At 39.1% G+C, this 26,418-nt stretch overlaps 1 protein-coding gene across 3 annotated transcripts in view; it reads left to right on the top strand.

The window, feature by feature from the left end:
* LOC140241325 (mitotic apparatus protein p62-like) overlaps positions 1-26,418 on the top strand; it is a 70,886-nt gene that overhangs the window by 40,619 nt on the left and 3,849 nt on the right. For all 3 annotated transcript variants that reach the window (XM_072321051.1, XM_072321050.1, XM_072321052.1), the window contains one exon: positions 9,190-9,264. In XM_072321051.1, coding sequence (XP_072177152.1) covers positions 9,190-9,264 — 75 coding nt within the window. The remainder of the gene's footprint in view (positions 1-9,189; positions 9,265-26,418) is intronic.

The following is a 26,418-nucleotide window of genomic DNA, read 5'->3' on the forward strand; positions in this document are numbered from 1 at the left end:
TGTACAAATGGACACTATGCCTCCATCCCCAGCAGGTCCCCAGAATATCCCAGAACCCCCAAATTAGAGAATTAGTATGATATTTATGTTCGCAATTTTGAATTCATCAATCATCCATGGAATTGTCATACAAGTCCCGATTCACAAAATATTATGCCTGCAAAATAATGGGCAAAACCATGACAAGTGGCATTTTGTTTGTGAAAGCGTGCCATATTTTACTTGGGTCACATATTTTGTTAACTTAACACCTAAAGTATTCATTGCAGTTTGTGTCTGGCAAGGGTTTAAAAATATGACCCCTAACCTTCTACAGGTACATGTCTCCAGTGTTCTGTACTTAAATGGGTCATGGTGCTTTACAATCTTTAGTATGAATCAGTCACATGTCAGCCTTGCCGTATGCATCCCAACTTCAATTCCATTGTCGAAGTTGGGCTGACAGACGTAGTAGAGTCGCCGACCTTTCAGTGACAAGACGTCCTTCAGGTCTATTACTCCCGCGTCTCGCCTCTGATCTTGGCATAAATAGCTACGGGAGACAGCACGTGGAGTGTCTTGTTTGTGTACTCCCGGCCAGCTTTCGAGAGCCGATTCTCGGCGCTCGAGATGCAAGTGGGAGTGACTCTGGGCGCGGGGGGCAAAGAGAGGAAGAAATGTCTTGGCCGTCTTTCAGCATGGACCTCGGCGGCAAAGTGTGCGACGTGAATGACATCACGCGGTCTCGCCTGCACTCGGCTCTGTCGTCAAGGAAATCGACTTGATGACGTCGCTGTCCATGAAGGGTTGCCCCGAGAGCCGCCATCCACCTCTAGAGCTCCTCGGCGATGCCGCTACATCGTCGCTAAGCCTTTCACTGTCTTGTCTCCCACATCCTCCTCCCCTCTCTTCAAGTGACTACTCCAGTGTCGATGTCAACTAGCAGTCCCCCTCGGGGAGGCGAGATGTGTGCCCGACACTTGAGGGCAGTATACACAAGTATGTGCATCAATTACACTGGGTCCATGACCCTGAAGTACCAATTTATGATTATATGAATGTGGGGTTAATTTTGTAGTACCGGTATGTGTTTTTCTGTGCTCTTCTCACAGAATTCTCTGTTCTAAGTTTGCCTTTCAATTCAAAAGAGCAAATGAAATGTTTAATGAGAAGCTTTCCCATTTTTGTAAAAAAGAAAACTTCTTTTTTATTTAATTGCAAATCGAAAAGATCACTTTATTTCCTTCGATTGATATCTTGTTCCGTAAGAGATGTCAAAGCTTTAGTTTTAGTAAAAACTTTATAAAACTGCTAGTGATGCAAGTCATATAAAATTCATATCCATTGAGCAAAAACCTGTACTGTATTTGCTTCCTGTAAAAAAAAAAAAAAAAAAACAGAAAAGAAAAAGTTAGCACATTCATGGCCGAATGAAAACTTCAGCTTTTACTTTTTATTCTGTTTGACGCTTGATATGAAAGTTGAATTGCTACCCAAGGGAAAGATTTGCTTGAGACAGGACATGGAAGGCTAGGTAGTGATGATAGGGTATTAGATTTGTATTGTCTTTTGGCTATTAAAGTAATTGAAGAGAAAGTGAGTCCTGTTGTGTAAGTGTAGTAAAAAAAAAAAAAAAAAAAAAATGACCAGAAAGAACATCTAGTGGCCAAATGGTCAAGGATAGGTTGTCTTTAAAAAGAGCGGTCAATTTTACACTTTGCCTTGTAGAGATTTTTAAAACGAAAATGATCAGAAAAATATCTAGTCTGCAAATAGTTTAGTGTAATCAATTTTACATCATGGCTAAATGTCCCTCATTGTTTTGTCTTCTGACTATTAAGTAATTGAACAGAAAATGAGTCCTGTTGTGTGACTGTAGTTAAAAAAATGACCAGAAAACCATCTAGGGGCCAAATGGTCAAGGATTGGTTGTTTTCAAAAAGGGCGGTCAATTTTACACCTTGCCTTGTAGAGATTTTTAAAATAAAAATAATCAGACAAGTACCCAGTCAGCAAATACAATTGTAGTTCAGTGTGATCAATTTTACATCATGGCTAAATGTCCTTCACTCCTTTAATACAATTTATTTGAATTTAGTCTTGAGTTATTTATATCTGTCAAATGGTCAAATGTATTAGGTAATGACCAGTCCATCATGTCACGTGTCTCCCAAATCCTCCAAGTAATTGATCCCATTAGGGGGCTCGTAAAATGATAATCCGGAAATGAGAATGCTGTAATAACTGCTAATCTTAATGTGCGAGTAGAAGACACGGCGAGATGAACAGCACTCAAAAGTAACCAAGTAAAAGTACTCGTGATTTTTCCCAAGACAGTACTTTGCAGGTCACAAATTGGTGTAATCCGTTAATTCCCACCCCGTCTCTGGTCTCTGGGAGAGATTTAATTCCAGCAGTACAGTCCATGAGTAGAAAAATGCAAGTTGTGTGAATTAGATGATTGTGAAGTCCAGGGAGGGTTGCAGACATTTTCAGAAAATCTCGCCCAAACCTGGCTGCCAGGTTAATTGTAGTGCAGTGATGTTTAGTGTGTGATTTGTAATAAATGTCCCTGAAGGATGTTGAAAGACAGGTTCCATGCTCTGTCAGTACGATACCATATTGTCAGCAATTTTGCTGATTATAATTTCTTTCAAAACTTCAGAGAGGAGAAATGTGTATTATCATACTCCTTAATTTGAGTGCTTTGCTTTGAAATTGTTCCAAAAAAAAATATTTTATTTGACACTGTGGAAAGACATAATGACATAATTTTCTAACTAAATGGGATAAGATTTTCTAAATGTTGAACAGTAAACCTTGAGGTGCTTTGAAAAAGAAAAAAGAAAGTGTATCCAGATCACTCAGTTTTCATTTTGTTCCATACAGAGTGTGCTCATCTGTCTTGTACAATCGCTATGATTGTACACAAGTAGTGCTCACCATGTAGATCGGGTAAGAGTGGATTTTCGTTGTTGTTTGTCAATACTATATGCACATACAAGTATATGTTTCTCTTGCAAATATTTTGTTTAAATAGGAAATTGTGAAAAAAAAAAACTTCTGTGGCAGCAGTTAAGTAGATTGTGTACCCCTCGCCAGAAAATAAAAAGAAAGAAAAAAATTACATACTTGTATCATAAACTGGATGTAGATGGGCATCTCATTGTATAACGCCAACGGAAGGTACAAAGATTCAGATATCTTTGTACATAGTGAGTGATGTATATGGCAAATATTTTTATTCTAAAGATTTTATACTTGTGATGGAAGGTAATGTGACCTTTAGACATTTCCCCATTATGCCAGTTGTGCTAGTATTGGTCCCCAACGTACGCACTTTAACATTTGGGATATTTGGGATAAACGTGAGGCGAAATACTGGTATTCTGATATTATCCACGCCTCTTTGTAGGTAGATTTTGAATATGTATGCATTTTAGTTGCTGATCGCATGGAATACTCCCAGTGAGTGGCAGTTACAGGAAAGAAATAAGGAATCATTTTATGAAGTTGTGATTGATTGATTTGTTTATCTTTTATTTTTTTTTTTTATTGGAATCAGCACAAGTTGACTTTCTTTCTTAGGATAATGTTTGATTAGCAGAATAGTTTTCATCTAAGCATAGAAACCTATATATGTATCTGGGTATAGTAATATCTGACAATCATTACCCCATTTCTTGAAAATTTTGATCACATGTAATACAGAGAAGTGTCAGATGAGAGATGTAGGCAGTAGTCAGAACATTTTCAGTGATTGCAAACTTATCATTTATGATGTTATTGGTAATTCTGTGCCTCCAGAATTATGTGTATGTATAAATTTTGCTGCCTTACAAAGTACAGTTGAGAATAAACAAGTCTTGACTGAGCTTCGTCTGAAAGCAGCATTTTCCACTTTAATTTATTCAAAAAATGTGTATCACTATGATAAAAAGGCAATATTTCCTCTTTTTTTCAAACTATTCATTTAGAATTTATATTTTCTAGTATGATTCACTGTCAAAAAAAATATAAAAAATAAAAAAAAAAAAATCAAGCAGGGTACAATGTCTACATCATTTCCTCTCACATTCTTCTTCCAGTATACTGTATGTGGCTTTGGTGAATGGATCCATAACAGTAAGCCTTGTTTGGGCAACACTGTAGGGGGCATACCACAAGATAATGTGTGAGTGGACACACTTTGGAAATGTTTCTTTTTTTCCTCTCGAGTGAGCTCTTCCAAATTTTCCCCCGAGATTTGTTTTGAAGAAGATCTTTAGTGATTCATTGGCATAGTTCTGTGTAGCATGTCTGAAATTTTAGCATAAACTTTGGAAAAGGTCGGCAATGACTAATGCTAGTCTTGTATTAACTCTTTATATGCTGTGTTTGTGTGCCCAGCTCAGGTGATGGCTTCCGAGACAGTCTTGTGATGACTGAAAGTTTATCATGACTTCTTTTTCACCTTAAGCTGAAATGAATGGCTTCTATTAACATAATTTATTCTCATTGTATCACAGATCTGTCAAATTAAGTGCTTATTCATCCCCATTTCAAACGCTGGAAAATAAAAAAAAAATATAAAAAAGAATAAAAAAATAAAATATCAACCGAAAAATTTTAAGAAGGGCTTTATTCTTCTACTGTGGATCCAGAGGAGAAGTTTAAATTGTGAATATGCGCTTTATACATTTACATATATTTTCATGCCATATTCCTTCTGGTGGTTTTTCTTTTTAGTTATTATTATATTGAATTACAGAACTGTGTGTCTCACATTTTATTTTTTATTTTTTTCAATAGATTGGTGAGGTATTCTGTGGTTGCCGTCAGATATACAGCTTGCATCTGTGTCTAAATTTAGGTATAAAAAATAAGTGAATAAAAAAGATAGCAATTTGAGAAAAGTTAATAACATCTATACAAACTTTAAAAAGCATCTTTAAAAAAGCATTTGTATGCCTCGGAAGTAGAGTTTTAATGAGCCCCCTGTTGCTCCTGCAGCTATTTTGCTTTCTTGTGGCCGTGGAAGAAGAGAATGCTGCTTACACGTGATATTTTCCTCTCCCAGCTGATGGGATGGAGGAGGGTGGACTGTTTGTTCCAACCAGCCTTGGTTAACCTGGAAAAAATGGGGGAGGGGGGAGAAAAAAAGTGCCCTTACGGAGTCTCTGCGAGAAAAGAGAGAAGGGGGAAAAATAAAAAAATAAATGCTCCCTCCTTGAAGATGGAGAAATAGTTGAATCATGTCAAGCACAATCAATGCTCATGGAAATTTCTGTCTGTGTGTGGCTCTGCAGATGAAAAGGAGGAGGGGGAAATAAAGGTAAGCGCTAAATAGATGTAGACAAACTGTAGTGACCTTGCTTGGAAATGCCGGAGAATGGGAAGCTGCCCTGCTTGTTGATATTCCGGCGCAATCCTCTTTGTCGCTGCCCATTGAGAGTGCAACAACAGGCAGAGATAGCGGCGCTCTTTTTTTTTACAAACTCGCCCAGGTGATATTTCTGCAAAGTGGTTCCATGATTTGAGCCCCATTGAGACAAACTGTTCAAGACACAGTAGCTGGTGGTCATTTTCAGAGAAAATGAGAGTGAGCTGGTGCAAATGGTTATGTGCTCATGCGCTGGAGATAAGGTGAGGTAGATACATTTTATTTAAAGTAGAGAGGGAGAGAGAATCTTAATAGGTCAATGGTATGTTGACTCCAAACCAGCAACATCTTGGTAGAAAGTAGTCATTAAAATGCCAAGAGAAGGAAAACAATGCACCAATGGAATGAAAGTGAGTCTTGTCTTTTTGTGTGTGTGTGAAAAGTGCAGAATATCTTCTTGTAAAGATTTTGCATATTCGGAACTTTGTGTATGCTTGAAACTTGTCTGTAGTTTGTCAGATTCAAGCAACTTACCGGTATTCTTTTTTAAAATTTGCTGGACGAGTTCATTGTATTCTATCAGTCTTCACATTTGTGTACATTAATCTAGCAAGTGTTCCTCGCGGACTTAGTTGCACAAGTTGCCCTCTCTCATGTTTGAATACTGAAGCCAGTCCGACTATCTTAACATAGAAATCTTTACCATTCATTGCAGTTAGCGATGATTTGCATTGACTAAACTTGTCTGTACGATGTTGATGGCCGTATCAGCTGGATATCTAGTATAGATGTGAGTTGGTATTATTGCTCCTCTGTTTTGGGGGTATTATTTTTTGAAGGGGGGAAGGGACTCAGTCAGGGAGTGGTATGTTTGTTAAGGCTATTTTTGTGTGATTTGCGCAGGAAAGAAACTTTTCAATGCATATAGGATGATATACAAAAATTGATGAAAGGTAATCGAGCGATCGAGTAGCCAATCAAGATATTTATGACCTCATCTGTAAAATATCCATTGACGCATCACTGTATGATGAATGGTACTTCTTGATACATGTCATTGTACAAATATTTTTGCAAGTTGGTGTATATGTTTTTTACATATTTGTTAAGATTTTGCCAAGCGACATGATTGATGGCTGAGTTACCCCCAACCCCACCCCACCCGGGGAAAAAAACAACAACCAAAAAACAAATTGTGAATTTAATTCAAAATTTTCTTGTTCCATTAGTCTAGTTGATGAAAAAAAAAAATCTATTCATTTTGTTTTTATTGATTCCTTATTCCTCTGACTCGAGTTTTATTATTATTTTTTTTGTATGCTTATACCTTGAAGTGTCTACCACAAACTTCTTTGGAGGGATTCCCAGTTTGGAGTCAGTTGACCCTAAGTTGTTTGCATTAGTAATCACCTTCTTTTATAAAATGGAAATATTGAGCTAGACTCATTGTACGGTTGGTGAGTAATACTATTACTCATCGCCGTTGATTTGTTTGACTTAATATTCCCGTCTTTGCAGTCAGAAATTCCATCGTATATGTGTCACATTTGCCCCACTAACATGACAAAATTGACTGATATGAGCCTATTTATGAAGAGTGTCTAAGACTATAAAACACCTGCTTCTTTTTATGTGTGTGTGTGTTTGTGTTTTCTCCCTCCTTTTTCTTTCTTTCATTCTTTCATTATGTCGCCGGCATAGGATGAGTCAAGTAATGTCAATAATTGGTTCAAAAAGAGGCCAGGAATGTCTGAAATGCATACTTTCCTTCCTTTTTGGCCGTTCTCATGTGTGGGTTACAACTTTTTAACCTGCAACAGTCACCTTTTCTTTCTTCCAGAGGACGTAATTTCAGAAAGGAGAGAGAGAGAGGGAGAGAGATATCGATAAAATTGCCTGTGAGCTCTTTTCATTGCATATCTTTGATAGTTCAATAAACCAGGTCTCACTGTTGTTTTTTTTTTTTCCTTGTTCTCTTTCCACTCAATTTGAGTCCACTGCAAAGTGGTTTCAAGGGTGTGGCCTAGTAAGCCCCATGAATATGCATGAGGCATGATTGACTGCTTAACTGACAGGTTGGACAGCCAATAGGGTGCTGCGTGATTCCCTCACATTACAGGGACTAGCAAACGGGAGCATGACATAAGCAGCCACTTAAAACGAGTATCTCCACAGTGCTGCATTGCCTCCCCCCCCCCCCCATCCCCCTGTAACAGAGTTTCGTGGTATCCTTTTCTTCATGTATCTTAGTGCCTTTGAGCAATTGTGAAGCCTGTTTGACTGATGCTCTTGTTAATTGCATTATTTAGGATGACAGAGGTGTATTTTACTTGTTTTTGTGTGTTTCTTTGTTAATGCTAAATGCAAACAGGACGAGATAAAGTGTTCACAGTGAGTCTGACAGCCATACTTTGCTCACCAAACATTGACACTTAATTGCTCACCTGACAGATAGGAAGGAGCAAAATGCCAATGTTCGGCCATTCTGATACAATTAGTGTCATGGTTATTCCATAGTGGGAAACAAGCATAAAATTAAACAAAAGCAAAGACAGAGCCACCGCAGCCCTGCGATATCGAGGATTGTATGACCACACACAGAGTCTTGTGATTGGCTGTGCGTTGAGTTTTTATCCGATCACATTTGATTTTGAATTGATATAACAAAGGGCTAAAACTTAACCTTTCGCAGTTGGTTTACAATATATACATGTATGTCGGTATATATAAGAGATTGTATTGTTATTTTGTATTTCAAATCCTGTATTAAAGGATGAAGAAGACCTGCAAAAGGGTAAAATTTTGTTTTCTAATATACATAAGGCTAAGGGAATGTCCCGCTGATCACTTCCTTTCGTCGCCATGTCAGTATGCAATGCAGCCCCATCACTTTCATAGCCAAAGCACTTTCACATTACACATACTGCCAAGCAAGATGTTTTCGCAGCATGAAATTTTTGTGAATTGTCACCAGCATTCAATGCATTCGTATTGTAGACAAGAAATTTTGCGTGCATTTTAATTTCTTGAAGCGTGGTTCTTGCAAAATTTTCAAAATTAAAATGCACGCAAACATTTTAGGTTTTACAGTCCATATGTATGTTCATATATATGTACAGTTGTATGTATAAAAATGTCAATATATACAATATATAATAATAAACTGTGCTTGTATAGCGCATATCACATTCAGGGAGAAGTCTCTATGCACTTTAAGAATGAAACAATACAAGTAAAGGAAGTAAGGTGAAAATGGGACAGGTAAGTAAACAATAGAAAATTAAGATTAAGCTGACACTGAGAAACACTGATGGCCATGAGCCTTATCATTGCAAAAATAAATATGTTTTCAACATTCTTCTAAATGAATCAATTGTTTCAGCATCTTTAATTTTATCAGGCAGACTGTTCCATAATTCTGCTGACGCTACAGCAAATGTTCGTGCTCCATAAAATTTGTTGACAGTCTGGGGACAAACTAAGAGAGACTTGGATTTTGAGCGAAGATTTCTAGTCGGATGATACCTTTGGATGAGGTCTTTGAGATATATGGGACCCAGACCCTGTAAGCATAGGAAAGTCAGCGACAATATTTTGTATTGCACAGGGACTTTTATTGGTAGCCAGTGCAATTCATGTAAAATAGGAGTGATGTGGTCATGCTTTTGAGCATGTGTCACCAATCTGGCAGCAGAGTTTTGTATATATGTATGTGTATATATTTATATAACAAGAGAGAAAGAGAGATTGAGAGTGTGAGAAATAATGTAGTAACGGATGGACCATTGTGCGAAACAAATACGTATTCCATGGTTTTTATGTATTTTTCTTCTTTTTTTTTTTACCAGGAGGCCAAGTCAGGTGGAAAGACGAAGGAGAAGAAGCAATTAAGCATCGATGAAATCAAACAGGATATCGCCAAGGTATGCTTCATCTCTTATCCTTTGTTTTTATCTCATCTTCACTTCCAGTTCTCCCATGCAAAATTGTTCATGTGTGCTTTATGGTCCCTGCCGCCGAATACTATGGATATGTTTAGCTGCCGCTATTTAAGTGGCAGAACTCTTTGAAAATCACCTCAGTACCCACGTCTTTTATTAGGTGTGTCCATCTTTGTTACTTGATGAAATATGAAGATTGCACTGATCACCTCTCGTTCTACCATGAACATTTTTTGTTAATGCTCTGCCACGAAGTGTCGCCAGAGGCATTATTTTGTTTTGTTTTGTTTGTATTTTCCTGACACATTCTGACGTGCATCTTCATTTGGTATGTTTGAATCTTATTTTTACAACGTCTTGACCTGAAGCTTAGCCTCTACTCCAGTCGGTGTCCAGAATAGTTTTAGTTTCGTCCAAGGCTTCTTCAGTTATCCACCTTGATACAAACCTCAACTTGGAGGCATCTGGCTACACGCATATGATGAGTCCATTGTAAAAAGCAAAAAACAAACCCACATACATTGGAGCATTGATTGAAGCATTGATTGGAATGACTTGGTGTTGTCTCATTAGCATTAATATTTTGAATTATGAACCCATGTTTTGTCCTTTTGATATCTCATTTCTGTTTCATCCACTGGTGAGTTTACCACAAGTTCTTCTTTAGTGTCTTTGCTAAGGGAAGTGTACAACACCACATTTTGAAACTGATACAAGCTTTGATACCTTGGCAAATTCAGAGAAATCATTATCATGCACAAGCTTGAAGAAGAGGTTTTTTTTTTTTTCTTCTTCTTCTTCTTCTTCTTCTTCTTTGTACAGGCTGGTGCCCCATGCTAATGAAATATTAAAGGGCAATAGTGGGGTATTTGATGAAAAATGCTCAAACTATTTCTTTGTGCTACAGGATTATAAAAGAAATGGGGGGAATTCTGCCCCAGGCATGCGCAAAGATGATGGGAAGTTTTCCCGCCACAACCTTGACAATGTCATTGGCTTGCCACAACATTTGTGAGACGCTGCTTGCTGTGCAGGCACAAAGTATCTGAAAGTAGGCTTCAGTATTTGTGAAAATGAAACACTCATCAGCTATCTCTTATTATCCTTTAACACAAGAGTATACACATGGACTTAAGCCTGTGAGCATCTGACATTTACCCAGGGATGAAAAGAAAAGTGGGGGGGGGGGGGGAGAGGGAAAAAGCAGGAAGATTGGCCAAAGCCTGACCACAGTCATTAAGAGATTCACAATTGCATCCACCCACACACAATTAAGCAGGCATGGGACTTATTGGGATGGTAATAATAAAATATCGCTAAAGCATAGTGCAAGTAATTATTGGATTTGCTGACATTTACTGGCCAAGCATGCCTCATTTCCACTGGTGTTAGTGCATGACAAGAGTATATCAGCATTTTCAAATGTCAAATTTTCAGTGAACAACAGCTAAAGAAATTGTATATTACCCTTGGGAGGTTTTAGAAATCATCTTTGTAGAGTGAATTATGTTATAGTATGAGACAAAGACCTTTTGATGAACTACATAGTGTAAGTCCAAGCATGTTAGAAATTAGGTTCCAAATAGAGAGGCCAGACAGTGTGTCTCTGTTGTTGAACCATCCTAAAGACAAGTTTGAAGTACATTGTGTAGCTGTATAAGTTTGACTGTATGTTGGTAGAAAGGTGGAGTTATTATTCTGTCTTTGTCTAATTGTCACATTCAGACTTGTCATCTTGACTTTATACTGACTCACATGGTACAATGTAGATTGTCATCCACATGTATTTTCTACTCACTGTCTTCAAGGACAGCCTACCTGTATGCTTTGATATGGTATCTGTATACCAGACAAGAACTTGTCTAGGTCAAAACCACTGTCACATTATGCAACATCCTGGAGAGCATCAAGTGTTAAATGCCCTAATAAATTCAGAATATAGGGCAAATGGAGAGGTTAATGCCCCTTTAATGGCGGCATGCTTGTTTTCCAGGGGCTACAAAATATTCTTTTTCCAAAGTCCTTGGGACAAAAGCAGAAGCAGAACTATGCATAGAAGAAATTAGCTTTTGAAGGATCGCTTTGATCCTATCTGTGCGTCGGTCTCTTCATTACGGGGATTCTCTTTGTCCACCCCTTGTCGGTCAAACAATGGATATCAAAGTGACCGATGAAGGGGCATTGTGGGTAGAAATATTTTTCTATGGGCCTTTAATAGATGCTCTGTATAGAGTGCAGCAGTTAGAAGTTCTATTATACACATGTAACTTCAACCTGTTGAAAGGTTTGACAAGAGAGAAAGAAGGGGAGATCGGAGCAAGCAAGGTGAAGATGGAGATGTACTGGATTCTAGACAGCTTTTTAAGGGTTCTCTCTCCTTATTTTTAGTGTCTGACCTACACGCACTCTCCAAATCAGCTGAGGAGAGTATATGGGACTAATAAGCGAGGGAACAGGAGGGCAGACATAACTTGTAATGGCGTTTGCAAATTGCCATCATTGATCGGATGAATGGTCGGCCCATTCAACCCCTGCCTTTCGTCCTCCACGGCAACCACTCATATTTGAGCCGCAGCACTTCAAAGTATATCCTCGGGTGGAACCCATCCTGGCGACCACGTCCTGAGAAGAGGGGGAAGAAAAAAAAATGGGGGGGGGGGGTAGAGGAGGGTAGTGAAAAGATGAAGGGAGTTATTCAAAGATGAAAATCGTGCATGAACTTTGCCCAAAGGTGTACTGTGGTGATACTTTCTTGTCTCTTCAGAGTTAGTTTTTTGATGCTGAAATTAAAATGAGGGGGAGGAAAAAAAAAGATGGCAGTAAGGATCTCGTATCCATGTTTGTGGATTTTGCTCGTTGAGTTTGCTTATCCTGTTATTAACCGGTCATCAATCTTCTTATTATTGAGGATGAGAGGATTATCTTGTGATGGGGAATGTGGACCGTAGAATCAAATAAGAATCCGCCTTCAATATTTTCGCGACCTTGTCTCTTGGAGCATGGGGACGGCGAGTTTGAAATGCGTAGTCGGAAGAAGAGAGGGGGGTGAAATAGACAGAGAAAGGGGGAAGTGAAAAGTTAATTGCTTGTTCGAGGTAATCGTCTTGACTTTTGCTTGTGGCATTTTCTGTGTGTTTGTGGCTTGTGCGTGCTGGGCATTGGGGTTTGTTCCTCGCCAGCGAGTGACGGGGCAATGTGGGGCTCAGTTTCGTCTACAGCTGGGCCAAGAATATTTGGCTTTTATTGCCAATCCTTGCGCTTCCTCCGTCTCCCGACATGGTGGTTTTTTTTCTCTCTTTTTTTCATTTCATAAGCGGTGATATGCATCAGATGTTGGCAACAGAATATAATAGTTTTATCGCAGCAGTCTGATAATTTGATGACTTTTTATGGTGTCTGCTCGCTCCTTCCCTTCCCCACCTACCCTTACCCCTGAATGCTTGACGCTGTTGTCTTTCAGTCCCGAACTGTAAGCCTAACATTTAAACTTTTAGATATGTATCTCTGCAGTTTTTTGTTTCATTTAATTCAATATTTGCGTACTCCCTTTCGAGACATGAATCATAGTGGCTTCTGTTTTTGAATACAATGAAAGTTTTCACAGCAGAGAGAATTATACTGGAGACGTGCATCAGTTCTCAGTGAAGTGCTGAGTGACTAATGTCAAAATTCATATTGCTAGTGAGTTCTTACAAAACGATTGTAGGTGTATCTGCTGCATTGATATTCCTCATGTTATCAAAGGATATTTGATAGCTTGATTGATGTTTTTCAGGAGACCCACACTTTCAAGCATATTATGTAAAAAGCTGGAAAGACCCATACTCTCAAGCATTGATAATTGAATTATACGAATAGTTTATGAGCCTGAAGTAGGAGGGCAAGAGCATTAAAGGAAACCAAAACCCCAAATAATTATGGATTGAGTGAAAGCAGCAATATTTGTAGAACACATCAGCAAAATGTGAGGAAAATCTGACAGTTGATTCAAAAGTTATATGAATTTTTAAATTTTCGGTGACGTCATCACTGGATAAGAAGACTACTACAGTTCATGATAGTATGTATGGACAACAATAGAAAATATGAAGAAATGTCAACATATTTTCATTTTTCTAACGTAATGTAAATATTTTCATTTTTCTACCATAATGAAAAAGCACTTGACTTACCTCTTTCAGAAAGCTGGGGGATTAATAATACCCTTTAATGTCAGTTTAAACAACTTGATGGAATGTGTACTTTTCACCCAAAAAAAAAAAAGAAATTTGTAGAATTCTTATATTTTTCTGTATTGTTGTCCATACATGACGCTATTAATTGTAGCAGGAAAAATGCAAGGTTTCCTTGCAAGCTTGCATTCAAATTTTATTGCACTTACTGTAGCAAGCAATGGTTCTTTTCTTTCTTTCTTTCTTTTTTCCACTGAGAATACAGAAGCTGCAACTGCATTATTCATGTGAAATTTTCTTTAGTCACCCAGAGTTATCTTTGAAAACAATGCCCATTTGCATATTGATCCATAGCACAACCAGGAATTCAAACATATGCTGAAACAAAAACATTGCCTGTATGTATTAAAGCTTTGTTGATATTTTATGCTAAGACATACCACATTGGAAATAAAATTGATCAGTAACAAAAACAAGCTTCAAAAATACTTTAAAAATAAATGCATCATGACATCGTCTTGCTTATGTTTTGTGACTGTTTCTTGCAAAAGACAAAATACATTTTAAGTGGTTGTTGGGCAAATCAGTTGACGTGACATTAAACTTTAGATATTATGACAATGTTGACTTGCTTGTTGTTCTACAGATTTTTCCCGTGCAAATAGAGCGCCTTTAAAAGAGTTTGTACCTTTTTGTCTGAACTCAACAGCCATAGCTTGGTGACACCTCTTGCGTCTCTGCCTGGGATGTAAGTGCGGAGATGCGATGTCAGTCCAGTCTCTGCAGTCTGCAGTGAATTTTGGCCGCTAGAGGAGAGATTTGTGACATTTGTCAGCGTATCTTGTCAAATTGGTGACATTAAGGCTTGTACTCGCAGGATCCCATTCACTGCAGGAGCAGAATTGGGGGGGGGGGGGGGAGCAGGGGGAGGGGATATAGGAATGGGGTTGGAGAAGAGAATGGAACATTGCATTTTATATTTATAAGGCATTTCTTTTACTGACTATCATTGTCATTTCTCGTAACATGTCTACCTAGGCCGGGATGGCAGGTGCCAAATATATCACGAGGGGCATTATATCCATAGGCAGAGGTATAACTGTTCCATAAGGTTGTATTTTTTTTTTCTGACTTCATTTGGGCTTGTTTACAAGGATCAAAATATGTCCCTCTTTTGACGGCAGAGAATACTCGGTATTTCAAAAGTAGGAGTGACTTCTTTTTCTTTTTCTTTCTTTCTTTTTTTTTTTTTTTTGCGAGCACTGCGCCAGACAAAGAGGGCGCCTGCACAACGTGAATACCCAGGTGAAGGGATGTGCGTTACTTCGAGGGTAATTGTCAAGTTCAGGATTGTGCCAATTATCTCTGATGCTGCTTGCACAAGGGGGATGGGAGGGGTGGGGGAGGGAACTAATACAGTCGATCTCTTTAATACTATAGGACATGATGAGGGTGCTGCGGCTTAGGCATGGAACTGCATTAAACAATGTTCTGGTGCTGGTTTTTTTTTTTTCGCAAGCTGGTGGAGCGAGCCCGCAGAATGAGGGCTGCCTAGAGGGATCCAAGAATAGGTGTTTAGCAGGAAGGATGAGGGGTGTAGAAGGCTTTAAAAAAAACTTGACATATTTTTTTCTGGGATATTTCAAGAACTGGACATGTGTATGCAATGTTTGATGCAACAGTATGTTGTCAAACAAGGATTATGATTCTCAAAACATACCACCTTACCATTTAATGCAGTGACAAGACAAGTATTATTATGGGTCCACCCCATAGTCGCGAGAATGTCGAACTATGACTGTGATCTTATAACCAACCAACTTTCATTAGATGTTTCATTTCGTTTCGTTTATTCATTCCAATAAAAGATCAGTGGTTACAAAACACACAGACAATAATCAATCAAAATTAAATAAATGACATAATGCAGACAAACAAAAGTAGAGTTTACATATTTGCCATATCAGATAGTTCATGGTAATATCTGATGAGGTTGTAGCTGATATGGCTAATCATCAATTTCGTATAGTTAACATTGAAATTAGACCACTGCATTTAGCCGATACCTGAAGTGTATTCACATAAAATTGCATTGATTCCCATGTACTTCACCTTGTTATAAGTACCTACAGAAAGGTAATTTGCGAGAGAAAATCTTCTTTCAACAATCTGCTTTTCCCTTGTCCTTTAAGTATCACATAATGACCAAAAGACGAGGTGGCAAGGATATGATAAAGGAGTCATTGTATAAGTGTTAGGCAGGTGAAGATATATTGACGTGACTCAACAATTGTAATGTGCAGTCTTTATGCTGCTGGAGTTGCAAGGGTTGGTCGTAGAGTTAGTCAGGTTGCCTTTGAGTTAATTTCTGTTCTTTCCTGGCAGGACATAATTATAGTGGACATGTGTAGCAGAGTTAGGCAAAGTTTGGTTGTTGCTATTCTTGCTTCTTAATTGTCAGACTATTCTTGTCTTGGGCAAAGTAGTGAGTGACAGGGCTTGAATTAAAAGTTTAAATACCCATTGCCAAATTTGTGCAAATTGTATTTGTATGCATAGTTGACTAATGCATCCTTGAAAGGGGTGAGATTCTATGCCGGTGGTCATCATCAGTGACATTCGTGTGACATTGCTCATCTTAAAGATTAGCTCTAAGTTTTCAACTTTAATGATCATCTTGTAGTTAAGCCTATGTAATGAACACACTCAAAAAAAAATTTCCTAGCAGTCTTTCAGCTTAGCTGATTATATAGAACTACAAGATTTCTTATGGCTTAGGTTCTCTCCATGAGGCGGGGGGAGGGGGGGGGGAGGTCCCCCACTTGTCTTGTGGATATGATAATCAGAGACTCAAAAGGTAACAGGACCTCTTTGCGAATCCCATTTCCACTTTTTAGCTTCCGGGTCAACATCTAGTGTGCATTGTACACTACTGTATTGTTGCACATTATCAGGTTTATTGCCAGTGCTGAAGGTAATATGTGTTTCCTCTTATTCTGTGAATAAATCATGAAGTGGGACTCTTACTCAAAAGTTAACTCTCAGAATATAAGGTGTCCTGTGGAGGCTCGTTTGAGGAGTTTGAGGAGTAAGCTTGCATCGATAATTAGCCTGCTTATGAACATAAATGGCAAGAGTTTTAATCTAACACAAGGAGTCAAATGTCGCACATAGCATTTTGTTTTGCTCTACTCAGCATTGATATGATGTACAATATATTTTCTAAAGTACAAAAATGTAGTGACAATTGCATATATTCTATTATCTGTTTGGTTATTGTAGTTGAGCAGTTTTCATATGTCAGTAGTCCCTAGAGTTTTTCTTTCATCCTGACATGATGTATGTTTCATTGTGAACGAAAGAGGATTTGAGGGGCGATCAGTTTCTCCTGTTTCTATGGGTGCATTGAACTAGTTCTGCATTATTATTGCCTAGATTCTTATTTTCTATTCAAATGAAAAGGAGGAATTCTTGTATGTGTGCAAGTGCATTGAGAGTTGGCAATCAAATGCAGTCCCATGTTGAAAATATCTATTAAGCTTGGATGTTGAATGAATGGTTAGTCCAGAGATGCCAACTGTCACTTTTTAGAATGAATTAGTTTTGTTTGTTTGGGTTTTTTGCCTAAAAAATACTGCAGTTTTCATAGAAGAGAATACTTTTTTCACCAAAAATAAGCCTGTTTAGCCCTCAGAATACTGGGGTGCTGTTAACAGGGTTTGCAAGGTTTTGTCCTACATTCAATTGTAGTTTATCTTTTTGTGATAGCATGTGGTGTTCGAGCATCACTTACATTGCAGATACTTTAAAGCTGCATATTTCCGACTGTTGACGCCAAGTGATATCGCACAAGACAGACAACAGACTGTACGAGGAGAGAAAAACGAAGATGAAGAAAGAAACGAGAAAAAGAAGTTTGCGATATCTCCAAATATTCAGTCCTGTGACATTATCAGTGGATGTACTTTTCTCCACTGGTATTTGGGTGATATGATTGCCAATGACGCGCTCGGACGAAGGCAGGAAGCTGCCCAAACATACTCCGGAGTCTTTTTCCAAGGGATCCCAAGTGCACGGGGTACAAAAAAGCCCCCCAGATGGAGAGATGAAACAGAGATATAATGTAGGCTTACCATGAGAACCCCTTACCCCCCTCTTCCTCTTCTCCCCCCACCCACTTCTGCTACCATCCCTTACCCCTCCCCTCACCCTCCCCCTCCCCCTCCCCCTCCCCTTCCTTCTCCCTGTGTCAGGAAGTCTGACCAGCCCCTTGGGAGGGGGTAATGCCCTTTGACAGGGATACCCTGGAGTGAAAAAAAAAAAAAAAAGGGGGAGGGGTGGAGGGCTGTGAGACTGTGGCCACTGAAACACATCATCTGAGTCTTACGACTTGCCACTTTTGAAAGACTTCAAAACCTACCCAGCTGATCGCTGAGATTGCCGAAATTAAAACAGAACTTGTGTGCACCCACTCCATTTACACTTTCTGTCCATTACAGACACTGCTCTTATATTCATATGTGGAGGGGGAGGAGTACTGTATGTGCCATGTATATTTAGCATATCTAGTTTTTCAGAAATTGGGACTTTCCGACAATTTCGCGAGTGATTTAATTTGCGATTGTTGAGTAAAATATTGAACAGAAAAACATATGCATGCATGTCACATTCATGTCAGGATCAGAGTAAATATTTTCAAGTGTTTTTTAAATTTGCGAATAGCACCGGACTCACAAAATTTGTGAAAATAAAAAAATAAAAACTTGGCGAAATATTCAACATGCAGTGTATACAGTACATTCAGAGTTAGTGCGTATGTGACTGGCTAATGTAAGACTGGTTTGGTGAGAAAAGCATGAAGGCAGTACTTAAAAAGCATGAATTTTTAAGTTTTTTGTTTTTGTTTCATTTTGTTTTTAACACAAGCCCTCTTAGTTGACATGGTGTCAGACCCAGCAAGATAAGATACATGTATGTACACTATGTATCTTCCCATTAACAATTTCTTCACCTAAAGCTGAAAAATGTGACAATTGTTTTGGTGTAAAAGAGCTTTGAAGTTTGACAACAGGTTTAGTTCTAGATACCAGTAGTTTTTGATGTACTGAATTACAAATTAAACTTTGGTTTCATTGAAGGATCAAAGGTTGCATTCAAGGCAAGACCTCGTATCTACAAAATGTCAAATGTTCAGGAGAGCAAAAAAACATGGCAGCCAAAGCACTGTATCCAATGGGATAGACATTCCTTTGACATGCTGTGGTGGCTTCATTTTTTGGGTAAGACATCTAGGATTTGGACAGGACATCACTTAACTGATTAACTGACCATTAATCCCAAAAAGTCAACGATATGATCTTTGGACAGCAACCCAGCAAGAAGAATGTACAGTAATTACCCAGTCTCTCAACATATATGGCAGATCGTTGACTTAAAACCACTTGTCTACCATTGGTTATCAGACTTCATAGATGGTGTATGTGTACGTGAGAGAGAGTGTCTCTGTGTGCGTGTACAGTGCCAACAGCGAATTATTTTCCACATATTCGCAAATGTTTGTGCATTTTTTGCTCATCATAAATTCGTAAATATTCGCGAATATTCAGTTATTCAATATGTCAATTATTTCCGAATATTCGCGAATGTGCAGTTCGCGAATATTCGGAAATATTCCCGAATGTTCGCGTGGAAAATAATTCGCTGTCGGTACTGTATGTTTGTGTATTAGCATGTGAAACATATATGCACTTGAAGGAACTGTTTTGTCGTTTTTGTCTGCTGGAGATTTTTGCTACCATGTCTAAATCTTCTTGCTTCCTTGAAATTGTCAGGAAAAGGTTGTTTTAAAGGTTGTTAAGATTTTGGAAAATACGCATTCAGATGTGCCTTGTGCACTACTTATAAGTCTGTGGCAGGGACTAAGAGACAACCAGGAGCTCTGGGAAGGAACTGAGACCCATTCTTGATTCTCACTTGAAAATGTTATTATTTGACATATTCTAACACTGAGATACTTATGTCTGCTTGAGGTAAACGATGCATGCAGATTGAATAAAAGTCACTGATGCATTTACGTCGGCAAATTTGCAGGAGCTCATAAACATACCTGAGCATTATCCCTTGTAGTCGGATTCTTGCCCACCAGATTCAGTTTGAGAAATGAGGGGCAGCGATCATAATAAAGAGGTACCTGGTATGAAAAACACAACCCCCATACCCACCTGTAATCAGATAAATGGCAAATCGTCACCGTTTAATTGTGTGCCAGTTGTTTTGAAATCAAGTCTGATAAACTGCCACGGCCACATTCTTACACCCCGTGGGCTTCTGAAGAAGTTGTGTACTTCTCCGAGGGTTCAGAAATCTAGCTTAGCCATGATCGAATTCCAAGACGTTCACCATGTTCTTGGGATTTTCCGGTGTTATGACTGATGATTGAATTGGAATGTTTTTTGCAGCGTCATTCACTGGGACGGACTCGCTGATGACGAGTGCATTCGGTGTTATGCCGCACGTAGCAGCACGCTGTTGCAGTCGAGAGTGTTTTCCTGTCCCATATGTTTGACATTCTCGCATCGATAAGGAGACGTGGAAAACAAAAAAGGTTCCGATCATTGTCTCTTGCCTCATTGTTTCACAGTGTATCAGTCAGGCTTCTGGTATGCAGGAATGAAGTAACTGTCGGGCAGCTTAGATTCCAGGGTAGTCGATGACTTTGCTGTTTTTAAACATTTGTATCGTGCCTGGAACAATTTCTGCATCCATTTCCCCTGCTTGGCTGTCCGGTTTTAAGAAGAAAAAGTACAATAAATTAGGTATTCTTTCTTAAGACCAACTTTTTTTTTTCATCTAAGTGATTAGTCATAGTGTCACTGAAGTTTGTGACATCTGTAAATACAGAAAGGGTGCTGTGGCAGAGTGGTTAAGACTCTCCACTCTCAAGTGGAGGACCCAAAGTCAACCCTGCCCGGTGCTTTTAAATACATCCTTAGAGAAGATGTTCTTACCCACCACGTCCCTATTGACCCAGGAGTAATAATAATGGCAGGGTCCTCTGGCAGAACAGTGGCAACACTAAAGAGGCTACCCTAGATAAAGAAGACATAATTATTATTATTATTATTATTATTATTATTGTTGTTATTATTATTATTATTATTATTATTATTATTATTATTATTATTATTATTATTATTATTAAGCACTTTTGAACCAATTTTTCAGCTCAATAAAGTGTGAAGCGTCCCATAATTGCTGGATTCTTCCGGCAAGAGCTTTTGAGTGTGTAGCATCTTCTCACATGCCATAACTTGTCATGTCACACAACCGATCTTCAAGAAGCAAATCCTCACAGAATTCCTCTTAAGAAGCAACGACTCCTACCACAGCCTGTTTTTACCAAGCCATCTCCCCACACTGCCCTTTTGCAAAAGTTGTAGGTTTGAGTGTTGTTTCGACAGAGTTTTTATTCCACAAGAAACACTCCAAATTCAGCTGTCTACTGCAAGGCATGACTGCAGCAACTTTTCAATTTATGGCACAGTGTTTCAAAACATGCTATTCACAGGTAGTCGCAGGACAAGAGATTGATTGATGTAGTTTCCCTACATACCTGGTAATCAGAAATAGAGGCAAGGAATAGACTCACTGTGGCGTATTGATGGGGGAGTGTGCGCCAACATTTTGCCTAGCTATGCAGGATGTCATTTATGGAGCATGACCTCGATATTTAATCCTTTCCAAGTTCAAAGGCAGTGCACCTTCCTTTTCTTGATGCTACTTTGAGCAATTCTTATCTAATGTTGTCCAATTTTACTTTGCTTCTGAAATTCCCTCAAAATGAGGAGAAAGAATACAGAGAAAGCTTCATGTATTTGTGTCAAAGCAGACTATCGAGATCTGTGGCCATTGTAACGAAAACTTGATGCTCAGCTTTACAAATGTTCTCATTGGAGAAGTATTGATGCTCAAGGTGAGATTTGAACCCACGAGCCACTGGTTCCCTTCTGCCAGCAGCACAACCACAAGACCATGCTCCTTATTGGAATGCAGTGGGTTACCAAGAGAATAAGAATACCCAAGAAAATGTCATGCTGATTAATTTCAAATATTTGTGAAGTTATCAGCCGATGTACTGATTTTATGTGAGATGATAAAGAACTCTCCAACTTTGGAAGATTTCATTCATTTTGGGGTTTCATATTTGTTATTTGTTTGCATGGTGGTTCCTTCCATTACTTGTTGTGCTTCTTTTTCCTAGTTGGTGTTCAACATTTCTTCTGAAGGATGGCAAAAAAGTACTGTATACGCCTATATTTAGCGAGTCTAATTTTTTGTGAATCAGGACTTCGCTGCAATTTAGTGGTTAAATTCGCGATCATGGAGTACAGTACTAAATGGAGAAATGTATGCGTGAACATGCAAATTCATGTCAGGATCAGAGTTAACATTTTTGTGTGTTTTCAAATTTGCGAATAGCACCCGACTCGCGAAATTCGCGAAACTTAAAACCTTGCAAGATATTTGGCGTATGCAATATTCACAAAAGAATATTAAAGATATGCGATCCCTACCAGAGAAGAGAAGAGATTGCAACATCTAAAAGGGTGTAAAACATTTGAGAGAAAATATCCAGATGTTGGTGTAAAAAGTCATACTGTAAAAGTGGAAATTTTCACGGTGTTGGAAGTTTTCTCGCATTTCGTGCAACCAGAAACTAACGTGAAAATAAAAGCACGCGAATATTTTTGCTTGCCATATGTTCCCGTGCGTGATGTTTTGATCCCGCGGAATTAAAAACACGCGTAACTCTTCTTACCCGGCCAAGCGCGAAAAATTAGTCGCGCGAAAAAACCACTTTTACAGTAGTTCATTTTCCTAATATGTAAAACTCTTTTGAATCGGCATGCAAAGATAGAAGAGGTTTACTGATTAAGATCTACAAAGAGATGTCACAGACTGCTACTGGAAAATGATTTGCTGGACCTCGAGCTTATATCATCGCTGGGGTGACAAGACCTGCAATTTTGGTGAAAATGACTTTTTTGGATTAATGGTCAGATAATCAGTTAAGTGATGTCCTGTCCAAATCCTACATGTCTTACCCCAAAAATGAAGCCACTACAGCATGTCAAAGGAATGACTATCCCATTGGGTACAGTGCTTTGACTATCGTGTCTTTTTGCTCTTTTGAACATTTGACATTTTGTAGATATGAGGTCTTGTCGCCCCAGCGACGATATGTATTCAAATTCCCCTGTCATAATAATTCATGAAATCAAATGACCTTAATCTCAAGTTGTAATAGTATGCTACCTGGTAGTCAGACCTTTTTTATTGCATGTGTGTCCATCCTGTTTTTGAGGGGGTTGATGGTGAGATATGGAAATTAAATGGCACCTTGTATACATGTATGTAACTACCAGTGCAATTTGAGAAAACCTCTTTTTCCCTAGCTTTTCACAACTTGGCTGTAGAATGTCATCTTTGCTGGCAATGATACTTTTTGTCGGGTGGTCGCAAACCTTTACCTATAAAGTTTGCTTGTTCTCTGTTTCCTACCATATGTTCCAGTCTACGTCATTTCACATACATATTATCTTCAGACAACTGATGCAACTAACCTCGTTATGCATCTCACATCAACTTGGCACGTGAACTGTGTGAGCAGATATCTAATGGAAATTTGTCTCATAGATGTTTCACAAGTTTTTGTTAACATGCCCACGTGGCTTGCGTCTCGACAATACGAAAGCCGCACAGCCCAATTACTTTCGGTTCACAGACATGGTATGTGCTGCTCGTCTGCTCGGGCAGGTGTATGGCGCTGTGCATAATGTTGTGCGCACAGGTTGCTGTCACGGTATGATGGCACGGGGGGTCGGGCGGCTGCTGATCTGGCCTGTCGTCAGCTACAATTAGCCAATTTCCTTCTGTGTCAAAAGCATTTTCCAAATGATTTTTTATTAATAGGGGGTTTTCCTCCGCCACCAATGAGGTTATAGCTCCTGCCTGCGCGCGAGGTTGTGGCAGCCCTTGCCCGAACCATGTGAATGTGCCCAGACACAAGAATCACAAGTGGGAATTTTTCTAGGGGACGCCAAACCGATTTGGTTACATCACGGAGTCGACCCTGCCTGTACCTGTTACTGCATTCTTGAGTGCTGCATATCACTCCATAGAGAACATCTTGTGAATTTTTGAAGATATTTTTCTGTGTGACTGTGCAGAATTTCAATGAATTCTTGATCATTCATAGATTAATTGAGGCAGTTTAGAGTGTTTCATGTGCACCTTTAACATTAAAACTGTTAATCCTAGGAAGATGTACCCCTAGTATCGTAGAAACGTTACATAAACTAAAAACAGAAATGCAGGTAGTTTTTCTGTTGTGGCTTCATCACGATGTATCTGTTAATGCATGGAGGTGTTGTTTTGACCTACAAGTCTTGCCATTTTGTGTTTGTGTGTGTGTGTGTGTGCAGCTGATTGATTTAAGAAGGTGGGACTCATCAGCGAAAGCGACTCTAATTGTCTCTGCGCTGCTCCCCGACCAAACGAACGGACAGGACAATGAATCATGCACCACCAGGCAGCCTTGGTCACTCATCCAAATACAATCTGGTCATTCAACCTTCATGCTAATGAATTCATCGAACCATTTTATTTCTTATCCTGTTTTTCAGTCCCGATACTGTTCTTGCCTCTGTGAGTGTGCTTGTGTCTGTCTGTCTGTCTGTTGGGTGGTGGGTTTTTCTAGTTGAGCTCATGAAGCAGCACTGTAAATGTCTGGCATCAGAGAAGAGTAGAATTCAGCCTTAAGGCTAAAACATAGTTCTTAGAAGGGCTCAAAATCCATCTTCCACCATTTGGAATTTGCGTGCAATAATACAGTGTATCGAAAGGGTCTACCATGAAACTTGTTCAGCTGACACAATTTGCCCGGATAGTGAATTGTTTCGAAGTATTTTAAGATCAAAAGTATAAAATAATAAAAGTCAGCGTACCTGACTTTTATTCCTGAAGGGCCCTCCCCGTTCAGAAGTGCATAACTATGTAGAATGCTACTAGCAGTTGATGATCAATCGTGCCCTAGAAGTAGTATTGAATCACATACAGCTGACAAGCTGCGTGCAATTCACTTCATGTGATGGATTAACTTATGTCCCATTATTATTGTAATTGATGTCATTGAATATAAAACACCATGTAGCAACCAGGATTGGGTATCCTCGAGATTACGTTATTGCTGGCACAATTTTCTTGATAATATTTCACATTTTTGTTGTTACCCAACTGAAATTGTGTCATCTATCATTATTTCACACATTTCATATGCATTTGTTTCCATTTTAGAGCAAAAATTCAGTTTCTGCAGTCATATGAAAACTATGTTTTACCTTTAAAACCTTTGGCTGCCGTCTGCCTTTAGAGAACATGAACATGTCCCTCGCCAATGTTTATCTTGTCATTGTCAGCGCTGAAGACAATTAAGACGTTTTCTCCTTACCTTGTCGCTCTCTCACCACAAGCTGGAGGGGGGGGGGGGGAGGAGAAGCATATTGGCGTTGATTCTGAGACAGATGTTTGTTTATGTATCGCCATGTATATACACCTCACACAGATGGCAAGAGATGGGACTGGGAGGCTCCCGCACTCACCTTTGCCGAATCATTTGATACCGCGGACACCTCTGTCTTCCGATTCTTGTTTTTCTTTCATCCCACTTTGCACCGGCCCATTCTGCCTCCTTTTCAGCCGCGTGTCCTTCTGCGAGCGCTAATTTGGTGTGGACGGAGGAGGGCAGACAAAATTCTGCCACTCATTTTTGGCTCAATTCATTCTTCTCATATGCACCCAAACATTTCAATTTCCTTTTCAGCCAGGCCGCAATATGCACCATTTTTCTCCCCCGATTGTTCCGCCTTTCCGCTTCCCAAGCATCAACAGTGAGTTGCGACCCTTTGACAAAACAGGAAATACATCCACAATTCACCGTTCGACCTATTCTTCCCTTCACACCTATCATAAAGTTAGCCATCAACTCCCTTTAAGTGGGATGGACAGATGATGGTGTTCCCATGAAGTTAAGTCAATATTTCTCTGCATTTGCTCAATGCCACAAACAAGTTGTTTGCATTTCCTCCTTTAATATGTATCCACAGAGAGATCCCTATTCCAAAGTCATGATTTGTTTTCTTCTTCTTCTTTTTTTTTTTCTACTGTCTCTGTTCATCTTTAATGTCTTGTTTCAAACAATTGCCAATCATGTTTGAATGAACTCATCATGGCCTATTAGACTTGGCTCTGTGAATGTACTTCATATTAATGAACACTTTAGTTAACTTTGACCTGTGGAGGGTTAAAACTGTACATGCTAGCAGAGGCTACAGTACAGACTTGTAAGTTTGGCAATCATAACAGATACCACCTGTGTATAACAATCACCTGCCCACAGTGGCCACATGGAAATCCCCTGCATAAAAAGCATGTACTTTAAAGAACCTGTGCGTAGCAACCACCTGCTTATTGTGACCAGGCGGCCACAGAATTGGTTTCTGCTGGACTGTTGACAGGAGAGTGTGCACAATGACGACCCATCTGGACAGGCCACAGAGTGACCAGCTTACCAGAGCTACAACTTGTGTACAGCTGTTTTAAAGGGTGTGTACAGTTCTGGTCGAGGTGAGGATTTAGCTTTTAACGTTTTGCGAGATATTCAGAAACCACTCTATGAGATGTCAAAGAGCATGCAGTTCTTAGGGGTATCAAAAGTTTATTCGATGAAAATCGGTTTTGAAATGGCTGAGATATCAAAAAACAAGGTGAAACAAAGAGATCCTAATAAAGTTGTGGCATGTCGCCTTTTATTATTAGCACTTTTTGGGATATCTCAGCCATTTGAAAACCAATTTTCATCAAATAAACGTTGAATCCTTCTTAAAATTACACGCTCTTTCATATT

This window comes from Diadema setosum, chromosome 18 (genome assembly GCF_964275005.1).
Source record: "Diadema setosum chromosome 18, eeDiaSeto1, whole genome shotgun sequence".
NCBI classification, from domain to species: domain Eukaryota; kingdom Metazoa; phylum Echinodermata; class Echinoidea; order Diadematoida; family Diadematidae; genus Diadema; species Diadema setosum.